We start from the raw sequence: 13,981 nt of genomic DNA, 5'->3' as shown, positions 1-13,981 counted from the left end.
GAAAGAGAACTGTGGCCTTGGCCTTGGTTGGTTTAGTACAGTAAAACTGTTGGGGGATTGACATCTTGGGTTCTTCCATTCTAAATGCCTCTTTTCTTATTTTTAATTGACAAAATTCTAATTGCCTGTTTTGAGAAAAAAGAAAAGAAATAAAAATGTAAACTTGTTAAAAGAGGTTCCGTCCATGTTCTTGTTGCATAATAATAATTTTAATTCCGATGGTTTCTTTTTGGTGATACCCAGTTGGTGAAGAGAAGAGAAGAGACGAATTTTATTCCTTAATCCCACATTTTTCTTTTTGGTTTTGGTTTTGTTTTTCCATTGGAAATCGCTCGCTTTTTCTCTCCGTATGCGTGTTGGTTTCTGGGTGTGTTATAGTTCTCCAAAGTTCCCAACACAGACAGCGCAAAATCCAACTCTTTTGCACAACCCCAGCATAGGGCTTCGTTCCCCCACTCCCTCTTCTTTCTCTCGCTCTTTTGTTGGATCTGACTAACGAACCCATAAGTTTTTTCTCAGTTCCATTCTCTTCCCGTGTCCGATCCCCTTAAATTTCTCCCTTTCCCTCTTCCCCCACTGCTCTCTCTGTCCTGAAACTTATTGGGGGAAGACCCATTAACTTGGGATTCAGGGGGGGCGGCATTTGGGGGAACCCCATCTCTGATCCGATCGTTTTTGGGGCATTTTCCATTGAGATGGCAATGCCCATTGAAGGATGAGCAAATCCGGGGACGAAGACGACGAAGAAGAGTGTTTCTACGAGTCCCTTGATCGCATTGCCTCCTCATGTTCCTGTTCCACTTCCAATTCCGATGACGACAGAGATTCCAACGCCAACTCCCCTAATTATGATTCGGAGCACCCGTTTCCGATTCCCAAATTCCCAATGGCCGTTTCCAACTATGATATTTGGATCTCGGAGCCGGCCTCTGTGTTGGAGCGACGGAGTCGTCTTCTCCGAGAAATGGGTCTCAGCGGCGACCCATCTCTCTCCCGGGCTAATACGGCGTCGCAATTGGATCACACGGAAAAGGGTGTCGGGGATTTCGGTCGATCGGCGTCGTCGGACTACTTGAGTCGTCAACAACAGCCGCCGCCGCCCCCTGCCATCATCCGCTCGAAATCGGATGGTTCGGCAGATTGCAGCAGGAACAAGAGCTCTTCACAGGCTTCCGGCAGTGATATTGGTGATAATCAGTGTAATTATTCGTCGTCCATTAATTCTCCTTCAATTCTTTCATTTCATTCGGTCAATGAGACCTCCACTTCATTTGAAAATAACCGTAATCATGTAGTTGTTAAGTCGCGAAGCTGCAAGAGCGAGGGCGCTCCATCGGTTGCTTATACTGTTTCACAGCATAAGCCGCCTTCTGGGAAAAACTGTAGATTTGCGGATGAGATTCGAAGCGATTCCTTGGTTTTGAATGCCAATTCTGATCCTAATCCATCGTCAATGTATCAGAATGCCGACAGTAGACGAGTGCTTAGAGAGGACTCGGCATGTTCTACTAGTGGCAAGGTCAATGAGAAAGCCTGCACTATCAAAGATCTTGACAATGGGAAAGAGTTCGTTGTGAACGAGATTAGTGCAGATGGTATGTGGAACAAGCTCAAGGAAGTGGGCACTGGGAGGCAGTTGACCATGGAGGAGTTTGAGATGTGTGTTGGGCATTCACCCATTGTTCAAGAACTGATGCGGCGGCAGAATGTGGAGGACGGTTGCAACGAGAACATCAATTTAAATGTGAATGGGGTTATCGGTAGCAGTTCGAAAATGAAAAAGAAAGGAGGTTGGTTTAAGAGTATAAAGAGCACGGTGAAGGGCCAAAAGGAGAGACGGAGCAGTGATGAGAGGGATACTTCATCTGAGAAGGGTGGACGGAGGTCAAGCTCTGCAACAGATGATAGCCAAGATGTTTCCTTTCATGGACCAGAGAGAGTAAGAGTTAGGCAGTATGGAAAATCAACTAAAGAATTTTCTGCACTCTACAAGAGCCAAGAGATACAGGCCCACAGTGGGTCAATATGGACAATTAAGTTTAGTTTGGATGGAAAGTACCTTGCAAGCGCTGGAGAGGATCGTGTAATTCACGTTTGGCAGGTAGTTGAGTCGGAGAGAAAGGGGGATCTACTGATGGAGAAACCAGAAGAAGGGAATTTGAGTTTCTTATTTGCAGCTAATGAGTCGCCAGAGCCCACTTCATTATCTCCAAATGTGGATAGCCATCATGAGAAGAAGAGAAGAGGGAGATCTTCTCTAAGCCGGAAATCAGTCAGCTTGGAACATATCATGGTGCCGGAGACTGTATTTGGGCTTTCAGAAAAACCAATCTGTTCATTCCAGGGGCATCTTAATGATGTGCTTGACCTTTCTTGGTCCAAATCACAGGTTAGTTTGTACTTGAATTTCTGTTGATGCATTTTTTGTATTCTGGTGGTATCGATATTTTGGATGCTATATGTGCCCCTCTTTTGGTACTCATCTTCAAATTAGTGATTTCTTAGATCCACAATATGAAATATTTTCTGGACATATTGACAGAAAAATATGAAGTAGAAGGCAGTAGCTTATATAATTCTGCATTGTAAAATATTGGAGATTCCTTGTCATGCTGTTTATCATCAACCAGCTATTTAATAGGAAAACTTTTACGCAGTACTATTGTTGTAGAAACTCGTTAAAATGAAGTAGGATGTGAGGGAATGATTTCATCTGTTCATATCTGAAAAATGATATATAGAGATCTCACCAGGTTATAACTTCTGAAAGTGACTTCCACTTCCAATATTTAGAGCTAAATATGTGAAACTTGAAAGTAAATAATTTATGATATTATGTGGACATGCTGATTCTTGTGGATATTAAATTATATTTAAGGTTTAAACGCTATATTTATTAGAGAAGGAAGTCAACTTAGATTTAGTACTTATTTTGACTACTCCAGGTGATAACTGAAGCCTCTGGGCTGGGGCATTTACTTAGTATCAGTGCCCAGAATGGTGGAATGGTATTCTCAATATGGTATCTCAATAGATGAGATTCTTACTTCAAATATTTGCGTCATTCATCCTCATTTTTTAAATTTACAGTTTCCATATTGGGCCCTGTTGGTCAATTTTGAAGCCAGAGCTCGTTTGGAAGAGGGAGATTGGGAATTAATTTGAATTAATAAATTACCGTTAACCTAACAACTTGAGCTTCTGGGATTCGTATATTATATGAATGATTATAACTAGATGTGACAACCAATTGTGTCAATGTACAAAGGATGTGGATAAGCCGGTGAGTTTGTTGGATCTAAGAAAGATATTGAAAATGACAACATGGTAAATAAGGGATTGGCATTTTTAACTATGCTGCTTTATTTGTAGTAGTAGCTAATATTGTTTAATACTTCAACTTTTCTCATGTGTAAAAGGGGACAATATTCACTAGATGGAAATTTGACAACCTTTTCACATTTATTTTTTTCTACTTTCTCATATTTACTTGACTTTATGGAAGAGTAATATGTTTCTTGAACTCAGAAACATTGCGGCTGCTTGGAAGCTAATATGAAAAGTAGTTTTCCTTTTTTTTTTTTTTTTTTTTTTTTTACTTTCACCCCTTCTCTACAATTTATAGAAACTTATGTTTGGCCATCCTTTTATACGGAAAGCTAATAAAATGTGGTATTGCTCAGGAGGCTCTACATTAGGAATGTTGATTGGAAAAAAATAAGAGCGCCTTTATATATATATATGTGGTTTGTTTAGGAAATTTTATATATATATATATATATATATATATAAAATAAGAGCGCTTTTATCATGTTGATAGCATTAGATTGCTAGCTTTTATTTGGTGAGCTCTTTCTAAAAACTTATGTAATTATAGTTATACTCTCTTTTTGACATACGCCAGTTGGAGCTTCTTTCGCAAAGCTCATTGGCTTTAGGAAGGATGTCTTATCTCCACTTCTGTATGTCCTCTAGTAGAGTAGAAGTGTCTAATGTAGTGGAATGTAGTGGAATATTGTAAGAAGTTATTGAAAATGATTTAAGGGATTTCTTGTGCAATGTTCTTGGTGCAGATGAGGAGAGTCTTTTAATGAACTCAAAAATGTTTTGCAGACCTCTATCCTCAAGAGGCTTAGCCCTTAGTGTAGAAAATCCCAGATGTAAGAATGTAGTCTTTATCTAAATGGCTTCGGGTATTTTGAGAGATACAGATCTCTATGTTGCAAAATCACTTCCAGCTAGTTTGGGGAGGATGCTTTTGTTTGGTTCATGGATTTTTCCTCCCATGGTAATTCTAGATGCCCATGGCACTAAATTGCTATGTGTTGGTTCTTCTTTTGGCCAATACATTATTTGAGTGAAGGTCAGTAGCTTGATGACAATGCCTTTGTATGTTAACTTTCCTAGACTCTATAGAATTACTAATAACCATCTGATAAATGGTCATGAAGTTTGGAATTGGGATAGATGAAGCCATAATGCTAGGAGGCCCTTGCCAAAGTCAACAAGTCTGATTAAGTCGAGATGGAGATCCTGAATTTGACACTTCTTCCCAGATGATTTTTGTTTACAATAGAAGTGGAGAAGATCAAAACCTTATTTTGTAGACCAGTTTCCACCTTTTCAATCGGTGTCCTCCATCCTGTATTCAGATGTGCGTCATGCAATTATTTATAGGCCACAATTTCAAAGGGAAAACAAATTCTGTGGGTTGAATATAGTCATGGTGTGTGTTCCTTGGCTTAAACAGAATTGTAGGAATTGAGAAGTAGCCTAAAAATGCTTATTAAAACTTTAAAAGAGAGACAAAAGTCGTCTAAGAATGAGGTTAAAGTTGATTGCTACATAATGTATTATGTCTTGAGAAATTTACTTTTTTTTTTCCCCATTATTTGAACTAATTGGAGACCTTTTTTGGTGGTCTCCTTTAGTTTTGAAGAGGGTAGAATCAATAGTATAGAAATGTGTGTGCTTTGTGCTGGAGTGCCCAAGAGGCTCCTTGCTTCACATGATGCGAGGCAACCTCAAGGAGAGTGCCTTGCCATCTTTGGTTGTGCCTCTCTGTTTCTCTCTAATTCTAAGGAAAGAATTCCAGAGTGCCTATTTCTGAAAATAATCACTTTTAACCGTTGAGGTGCAACAAACTGGCCTAGGCTCATTTCTTTAACTTTTCCTTACCTGCCTATATTGAAATTTTTGCTACAGCATAATTTTGAGTAGATGATTAGTGAAGCATCTTTCCATTGCCATGCTCTTGGAGCATGTGGAAGATAAGCCGAATGTCTATTTTGAAACACAACTGTAGTTATAGTTTGTCGTAGTACATGTGTATATATATGTTCATTCGGATGCCTATTTAGGTTTACTTTGGATGAGAATATTGTTTTCCCAAGTGTGGTAACTGTAGATGGTTTGAGGCAGCATCTTCCAGTGCAGAGTTTTGAAATGCACGTGTAGTCGCATCTAGGCCTGGGGCGCAAGGAAGGAGAGGCAAGGCATCCTTTGGACGGCGCGTGCGTGTCTATTTTGAAACACAACTGTAGTTATAGTTTGTCGTAATACATTTGTATATATATGTTCATTCGGATGCCTATTTAGGTTTACTTTGGATGAGAATATTTTTTTCCCAAGTGTGGTAACTGTAGATGGTTTGAGGCAGCATCTTCCAGTGCAGAGTTTTGAAATGCACGTGTAGTCGCATCTAGGCCTGGGGCGCAAGGAAGGAGAGGCAAGGCATCCTTTGGATGGCGCGTGCTGTGGCACACCTGTAATTTTGAAACTTTTTTTTTGAATTTTTGTTTATATGGGAAGAAAATAGCTTCTGGTTCCCTTTATATTTATTCAATCTCTTTGAAAAAAAGCCCTCATATATATTTTTTTCATTATCTCATTCTTCATAACGCTATATTTTTCAATTTTCATATATAAATCTATTTTCATATTGTACGCTTCAATAGAAACAGGCCTTTTTTTTTTCCTGGCCCCTAAGGACTATTGCATTTCTATCTTTAAAAGTCATTGTTCCAGATCCATTTCATTTTCATCTATGAACCATCAGGCATCAATAAGGCCAGATGTCTACTATTGGAAGTTTGGAGCCTGAGATTGGTTGAATCAGAAGGTGCTAATAGAAGCCTGAAAGTCTAAGAAAGTATATTTAGGATTTAACAGGACAATGGAAATGGCTGTGATAACTGATAAGGAGAGGATTTCCCACTTGTGGTGTTACCTAATTATATGGAAATTTGGATGTTGTATAATGTTATTTTTGGCTGAATGAAAGTTTCGTCTTCTATTTATCATCTCTTCTTTTAGTCTTCCCTTTCACTGATTGGAAATTTAGAACTTGAAAACTTGTATTCTGGTTGAAGTACTTTTGTGTAGATATAGATATACCAATTGTAATTCCCAATACAAACGGGAGCGTTATTGTTTGAATTGGGCTCATTTTAATCTTCACAGGTCTGGAAGGTTTCTCAGTGCTTGCTATATTTAAAATTTTCTTGGACATTATAAACTGAATATGCCATTGAATTATTTTCCAGACTCTTTCCTAAGTCCTAATATTGTAGTATAAAATCTTGGCTTTTAATTTTTCAGCATTTGCTCTCATCTTCAATGGACAAAACTGTGCGGCTCTGGCAGTTGTCAAGCAAATCCTGTTTGCATATCTTTTCGCACAGTGATTTTGGTAAGTTCCCTACATGTATTTCTTTTGCTTTGTTTTTTCCCCCCATCTTTCTGTTTAAAACCATGTGCCCTCTAATTCTATTAAGTGACGACCCAATGAAAGCTTTTATTTTTTCTTTTTAAGCTCGATTTATCAATCAGAAAACAATTACAACCCAACTCAGGAAGACTTTGGCCATCTAAAATGCCCAAGGAATATTTTTAAATTTTCTATGGTCTCTTGATGAACTGACTTGTAGCTAATAGCAAGTTTGTTTCTCGCATGTACCTTGCCACAGTAACTTGCATCCAGTTTAATCCTATTGATGATAGATACTTCATTAGTGGATCGTTAGATGCTAAAGTTCGTATATGGAGTATCCCAGATCGTCAGGTTGTTGATTGGAGTGACTTGCACGAGATGGTGACCGCCGCTTGCTATACGCCCGATGGCAAGGTTGAATAGTTGGTAACTTTGCCTTGTTTCTGTATAACCTATAGTTCTATTTATTGCTCAAAAAGATTCTTTTTTCCCACTTTAAAGGGTGCATTGGTTGGTTCTTACAAGGGAAGCTGCCGATTGTACAGTACCTCTGGTATATTTATATTCTGTCAACTCAATTATTCCTTCCTCTCCTAATTTCCCAAAAGTATATACGTGTGAATGATATTTAAAATCGACAGACTGAGTTCTTCTGTGCATTTGGTCATTGACTGAATGATGATTCTATTTTTCCAATTTTTTTCCAGAGAACAAGATGCAGCAAAAAAGTGAGATAAATCTGCAGAACAAGAAGAAAAAGTCCAGTCATAAGAAAATCACTGGGTTCCAGGTAATTTGATGGGTTATTTTAGTGTTGTTTTCTTCCCATATTTTTCCTACTAGCATGGACTGAAATATGTTGTTACTACCCCTTCGGCCCTGTCCACTCGGCTGAAGCATGCACACAAAAAAAGAAAAACTAAAACATTGCTATGATTCCCAACTTTTCTTCCAGTTTCTGATCATTTCCAATTTACAGTTTGCTCCAGGAAGTTCTTCAGAAGTGCTCATTACCTCTGCAGATTCACGCATCCGAGTGGTCGATGGTGTTGATCTGGTACAGAGGTTCAAAGGTATGGTTTAAGTTCATTAAGATGTTTTCAAGGATTACTTTTCAGAGTTCTAGCAACTGTAGAATATTTTTTTTTAAATTTTTTTAATTTTAATTTTAATTTTTTAAAAACCATTACTATGACTGGGACTAGTTTTGTGGTAAGCTCCTTGAACCGTGGAGATTGAAGCGAAATCGCCAACACTCTGAGAATTTGGTCCTTGTTTAATTTTCACAAGTTCAGTCGACTTGTCGCCATGTAAAATGTGACTCTGCACAATATCGGCACATGGCTCCACAATCTTGGTCATCCTATTTTTTACCGGCATGCTTAAATGAAGTTTTAGAGATGGATGATCCTACAAATATTTGTTTCCCACTACATTATTCTTCTGGCCATGCTTTTTGTGATCATTTGAGTTCGGTTCCTTTGCCTTTATTCCTTGCTTTCGGATTCTATTTTCACAATTCTTTTATGAAGCTCTAGAACTCCCTTTTCTGTGCATCAGTTCATTGCTGCAATGTCTCTACTCCAAACGTTTTAAGAAAACCAGTTAAATTGACCTCCAAAGTTCATAGGTTCATCTCTAACAATTGATGGTATTGGATTGTATTTACTGCATTTTAATGGGATTTGATTGTGATCGTCTTCAAAGTTCAGTTTCTATGCTGCTTATAAATTTGCATATCTCACTGGCTTGGATCAAAGAATGATTATTTCTACATCAGTGGTTGTTATGTCTATTATTTAAGATTGTTAAGTTTGTAACAGGGTTCCGAAATACGAACAGCCAAATCTCGGCCTGCCTTTCGGCGAATGGCAGGTACGTGATATCGGCCAGCGAGGATTCTCATGTGTGCATATGGAAGCATGAAGCTGATGCTCGGCCTAGTAGGAGCAAGGGTGTGACAGTCGTTCGATCGTACGAGCATTTCCACTGTCAAGATGTCTCCGTGGCCATACCGTGGCCCGGTATGGGCGATTCTTGGGGACTTCATGACGATTATTGCGGAGACAACAATGCGATCGAAAATCACCTCGACGAAGTCTACTCTGCTAACCATCCCCCTACACCCGTGGAGGCAGCAAACGGCAGTGAGGATTCCCTATCGGCATCTGGTTGCACGAACAGCCCTCTTCACGGAACTCTTTCGAGTGCAACCAACAGCTACTTCTTTGACAGAATCTCAGCAACATGGCCGGAGGAAAAGCTTGTTCTGAATCCTCGGAACAACCGTAGCCCTCATTCCAGTGTGGACATTGCCAGCGGAATGTTTCAAGGCTCTTCGGCATGGGGTATGGTGATCGTAACTGCCGGGCTCCGAGGCGAGATCAGGACTTTCCAGAATTTTGGATTGCCAGTTAAGATTTAAAGAGAGGTTGTGAAAATGAAACTGGAAGCCTCTTAGAACCAAAACCCAAATGGGAAGGGAGTAGAAAACTACTCCAATGCCATTACCATTGCCATTGCCATTGCCATTCATGCCCCTCCCCACTGATTGGAAAATATGTACAGAGACAGAGAGATGATGGGGTGACATTTGTAATGTTAGCAGAATTAAGTGTCTAGTTACCCTGTGCTCACGCTCCTCGGGCGGAGCAGAGATCGAGAGCCAGTCGAGTGGAGTGGCGGGAAAGAGTATAGATTTGTGAAGAGAAAAACTGAAAAAGGGGAAGAAAAAGAAAAAGAAGAAAGAAAAGAAAAGAAAATTTACACTATGAATTTAGCAACAGATGATGTGATTTCTGTAATCGGGAATTGTAGAGTTTTGAGCACTGCAAAAGCCTTATTGAATTGAAAAGGAGAAGGAAAAAAGAAAAAAAAAGAGGATTTTTTTTTTTATCAGGAATGTTGTTTGGATTGGTTTTGAGGATTATTTTCTCTTAACAAAAATACACAAGGCCAAGGGTAGTCTGGTAAATTGAATTGAACTTTCCAGCTATGTTTTGTCTGAATCTGGTAATGTCAATAGTGAAACTTAGATGTTCTATATTTATATGAAAGAAGATAAAAGTTTTACAAGGACGGTGAATCATAAGATTCCTTTTTTGGAAAATCTGCACTTTTCCAAATCCAGAAATGTCGAGGATTTATCCTGGCAGTCAATACGTTTATGCATACCTCTTAACAATTTGCTTCTAGGTCAATTTGAGCATAATTCAATCAGTTAAGACACTTATCTCTGATTAAAATATTGTGAGTTTAAATTAATGTTTCTTAATTGACTTTTCAAATTAGTTTAGATTTTTAAAATATTTTTAAAAAGTAGATAATTAAGTAAAGAAATACATGATTAAGCTAAAATCTAAAAAGCAAAAAGCAAGATGATGGAAGATGAAGATTGTCATTGGATCCATTATGTCTAATTTTGTGCAAAAAAAAAAAAGATAATTATGTGTAGAAAATGTATCAGGAAAATAACATGTGCATGTCATTTTTTCCTCATCACATATTTTAACTCGAACACTTAAATACTATCACCTAATCAATTCTAAATTTACACTTAAACCCATAAAGGTCCAATTAATTTAAAATTTTGAAAGTTTTTTATTACATTCAATTTTTTTTTTAAAAGAGGGAAACTAAATTGAATAAGGTGTGGATTTAGATTCGAGCTCCCACTTCAAGTGCTTACAAATAAAGGGTTGAGTTGAGAGTAGTAGAGGATTTCAGATTGATTTGGGTGGACTGGTTAAATCAAACTCGATCGGATCAGATTTAATCGGGTGGTTCAGATGGCTCAATCTATTTCGCCTCCTTGGTCTCACTTGAAGTTAAACTAGTACGATAATTTTACCCATAACAAAATTTTAAGAATAATATTTAAGTGCTTATCTTCTTACTCACCACCATTAAATATTGATAGCTCATTTATTTTTTTAAATGATACATTTTCTATCTCTTTTAGCTATTCTATTTTCAATAGTAATAAATAGAAAAACCTAAATATTACTTAATTTTAAAAATTAAAAAGTGGGAGTTCTAGAAATCTACCATTTTTATTTTTACCATTTCACAGACAGTCCAAAAATATTTTTCTAAAGAAACAAAAGTGAAAATTTCAATAAACCAAAGCAAAAAAGAAAATCATCCTTAGAAAATTCACTACACCATAGTGATGAATGATGATAGTGAAAAAAAAAAGGAAAAAGAATGAAAATCTCCCACCCATTCCCCATCCCTTTCAGTTCTGGCGATTTTTAGCATCATCCCGTAATTTCCTTTTTCTTTCAAAAGAAAATAAAAATATATATATCTGAGGAAATCCAGTTCTCTAATTCTGATTGGTGGGTAGGAATTGATTTGGCAGAAGCCCACGTTTCACCAATTATCTTATCCCCTCTTTGATTTTTGATATCTTGAAGCCGTGACTCCTTTTTGTAGGCAATGGCTTCTGATCTTTTCCCCTATATAAACCACTCTCTAGATATTCTCTACCCAATGCTTAACCCAATTCACCTTTCAAAATCTCAAATTTCAGCTCTTTGATTTGGGTTTTAATGGCTCTCCAGGCTGCTTCTCTGGTTTCCCCTGCTCTCACTCTTCCCAAAGAGGTCTGTCTCTGTTACTGTTACTCACCCAAATACAAATGGTGATGTTTTCTTGAATCTGGGTTGTGTTCATTTTGGTCTGACATACATGCATATGGGTTTTTCCAGGGAAAGTCTGGTGCATGCTTGAAGGATTCAAGTTTGTTTGGGATTTCATTTTCAGACCATATCAAATCTGAATTCAGTTCTTCTGCATTGAGGTGTAAGGTAGTGGGTGTTTATTTTTTGTGTGTTATTTATCTGTTTTCTTTTGAAATTCCGTGAGAATTTTGTTGGTATGGCTGAGATTTGGATGTTGGTGGATTGTAATGAATGTTATGTGTTTGGTGAAACGCCAGAGAGAATTCAACCAACAGGTTGGTGCCATCAGGGCTCAAACAGCTGCTACCACAACTCCAGCAGTTAACAAGGCTGCCCCTGATGGGAAGAAAACTCTCAGAAAGGGCAGTGTTGTGATTACTGGAGCCTCTTCTGGGTTGGGTCTGGCCACAGCCAAGGCTCTGGCTGAGACAGGAAAATGGCATGTTATTATGGCTTGCAGAGACTTTCTCAAGGCTGAGAGAGCTGCAAAGTCTGCTGGCATGAGTAAGGAAAACTACACCGTTATGCATTTGGACCTCGCCTCGCTCGACAGCGTCCGACAATTCGTTGACAACTTCCGGCAGTCAGGCAGGCCGCTTGATGTGCTGGTGTGCAATGCTGCAGTTTACCTCCCAACTGCTAAAGAGCCTACCTTCACCGCTGAAGGATTTGAGCTTAGTGTTGGGACTAACCATCTTGGCCACTTCCTCCTCTCCCGTTTATTGCTTGAGGATTTGAACAAATCTGATTACCCCTCGAAACGACTCATCATTGTTGGATCGATTACGGGTAGGTTCTATTATTCGGGGTTGCTCTGAATCTGATATTTTGCCTTTTTGGGAGTGCTGAACTTTGATTTCATGATCAGGAAACACAAATACCTTGGCTGGAAATGTACCTCCTAAGGCCAACCTTGGAGACCTCAGGGGACTTGCTGGAGGATTGAATGGCCTAAACAGCTCTTCCATGATCGACGGTGGTGATTTCGATGGTGCCAAGGCATACAAGGACAGCAAAGTGTGCAACATGCTCACTATGCAAGAGTTCCACAGGCGGTACCACGAGGAAACTGGCATCACATTTGCTTCCCTCTACCCGGGATGCATTGCTACGACTGGCTTGTTCAGAGAGCACATTCCCTTGTTCAGAATACTCTTCCCTCCCTTCCAAAAGTACATCACCAAGGGCTATGTCTCAGAAGAAGAATCAGGAAAAAGACTAGCTCAGGTAACTAAACTTAACCTCACCATAGGCAACGAAAAACTATCTCGAATGTCCAATTGTATCAGTTCAAGAATCTGATCGTTTGCTCGTAATGCAGGTTGTGAGCGAACCGAGCTTGACAAAATCAGGTGTGTACTGGAGCTGGAACAAGAACTCGGCTTCATTCGAGAACCAGTTGTCTCAAGAAGCAAGTGATGCAGAGAAGGCTCGCAAAGTTTGGGATTTGAGTGAGAAACTTGTTGGTTTGGCTTAAAAATCAGAATGACTGAAGTTTCTGTGATGGTCTTTGGTTGCTAAAACTAAAGATCACTGAGCGCGGGAATTCGTAACTGTGGTGTTGTTTTGTAAACAAGTTTTCTGATGTAAAAGTAGTTGGTTGACTTGAGTTTAGTCCTTAATAAAAGGCATCATCCTCTACCAAAACTGTACGGTCCTGCTTGAACCACGAACCACGAACCACACGAGCAAGTTAGGTACGAGGGGTAGATGGCTCGTAGCCTCATAGTCGTAGCACCCCTTTTCTTGATCCAGTCTTTTCTTCGCTTCAGTTGTGAATTGCCTACTCAAAAAGGAGTGATGTTCGCACACCGTAGCCTAACCTTACATTTCAACAAGCCTTGAAATGTTTAATCAGTGGCAGTTTACCCAAATTCCAAGCTTGAAAGCCCCATCTCCAATTACAATATTAAAAAGATTGAACATATCAATTAGTATTTATTTGAGTCAATTAATATTATAAGAACGAGGGTAAATATTTAACGTTAGAAAACATTAGTTTCAATAGTATTTTTAATTGGGACAATCCGGCTAAATAGCCTTTTTCAAAGGCCCAGAAATGTGCTCCCTCTCTGTAAACATTTTCTGATATCAATTTGGTGTGAAAATACGTATTTACTCCCTTCATTTTTTTTTCCAATTTATTACTTTCTCCTCCTTCCTCTCTCGTATCGTTACAATCCCACTCTTTTTCTTCACCTTCTCTGAAAAAACAAGCAACAAGCTTCATTTATGATTTTTTTTCGATGAGAGACATGCGTTGAGAGCGAGAGCGAGAGGAGCGACAGCCTTTTTTTGTGTGTTCTATTTTTATTTTTTTTTTATGTGGGGGGAGGGGGTTTGTGTGAACTCTTTGTTCTTGGTTCTTTGTTGAGTTTTTACTTCTCTTTTAGGTGTGACCCGTTCTTTTGTGTGCTGTGTATTTTTTATTTTGTTTTTTGAATTTTAAGCTCCAACAATGGAGTCAAACAAGATTGAGAGGAGATGAATGAAAAATAAGGAAGAGAGAGGAGAGAGAAAAGTGAATGCCTTCCAAATCAAACAAAAAATCGAATGGGATGTTGTGTAGAAAAAAATGGAAGAA

The 13,981-nt window shown here is 38.7% G+C and overlaps 2 protein-coding genes across 3 annotated transcripts; both read left to right on the top strand.

The window, feature by feature from the left end:
• The first annotated feature begins 135 nt into the window (after nt 1–135).
• LOC111010383 (Transducin/WD40 repeat-like superfamily protein) lies at nt 136–9,720 on the top strand. Of its 2 annotated transcripts, XM_022283768.2 has the most exons (8): nt 137–1,199; nt 1,296–2,389; nt 6,601–6,691; nt 6,969–7,126; nt 7,214–7,265; nt 7,420–7,502; nt 7,692–7,785; nt 8,536–9,720. In XM_022283768.2, the coding sequence occupies exons 1-8, from the start codon at nt 716–718 to the stop codon at nt 9,135–9,137; spliced, it is 2,658 nt and encodes an 885-aa protein (XP_022139460.1). In that variant the 5' UTR covers nt 137–715; the 3' UTR covers nt 9,138–9,720. The 2 variants fall into 2 exon arrangements, with proteins under 2 accessions (XP_022139459.1, XP_022139460.1); XM_022283767.2 differs by having other exon boundaries at nt 136–2,389.
• A 1,439-nt stretch (nt 9,721–11,159) lies between these two features.
• Nucleotides 11,160–13,044, top strand: LOC111010568 (protochlorophyllide reductase, chloroplastic). The gene is made up of 5 exons (XM_022284026.2): nt 11,160–11,319; nt 11,425–11,523; nt 11,655–12,186; nt 12,266–12,624; nt 12,719–13,044. The coding sequence occupies exons 1-5, from the start codon at nt 11,266–11,268 to the stop codon at nt 12,872–12,874; spliced, it is 1,200 nt and encodes a 399-aa protein (XP_022139718.1). The 5' UTR covers nt 11,160–11,265; the 3' UTR covers nt 12,875–13,044.
• Nucleotides 13,045–13,981: the final 937 nt, after the last annotated feature.

Source organism: Momordica charantia, assembly GCF_013281855.1.
Source record: "Momordica charantia cultivar OHB3-1 chromosome 11 unlocalized genomic scaffold, Mcharantia_2.0 BLBB01000011.1, whole genome shotgun sequence".
Lineage (NCBI taxonomy): Eukaryota > Viridiplantae > Streptophyta > Magnoliopsida > Cucurbitales > Cucurbitaceae > Momordica > Momordica charantia.
The sequence above is the reverse complement of the archived record's forward strand: the minus strand, read 5'-3'. Positions and strand labels throughout refer to the sequence as shown.

Bases quoted from the DNA above. Each gene is read 5' to 3' on its own strand.
- LOC111010568 (XM_022284026.2), top strand. From the start codon at position 11,266: ATGGCTCTCCAGGCTGCTTCTCTGGTTTCCCCTGCTCTCACTCTTCCC. The intron at 11,524-11,654 runs GTAGTGGGTGTT...GTGAAACGCCAG, and splicing joins CTTCTGCATTGAGGTGTAAG to AGAGAATTCAACCAACAGGT. The intron at 12,187-12,265 runs GTAGGTTCTATT...TTTCATGATCAG, and splicing joins CATTGTTGGATCGATTACGG to GAAACACAAATACCTTGGCT.
- LOC111010383 (XM_022283767.2), top strand. From the start codon at position 716: ATGAGCAAATCCGGGGACGAAGACGACGAAGAAGAGTGTTTCTACGAG. The intron at 7,127-7,213 runs GTTGAATAGTTG...CCCACTTTAAAG, and splicing joins GCTATACGCCCGATGGCAAG to GGTGCATTGGTTGGTTCTTA. The intron at 7,266-7,419 runs GTATATTTATAT...ATTTTTTTCCAG, and splicing joins CCGATTGTACAGTACCTCTG to AGAACAAGATGCAGCAAAAA.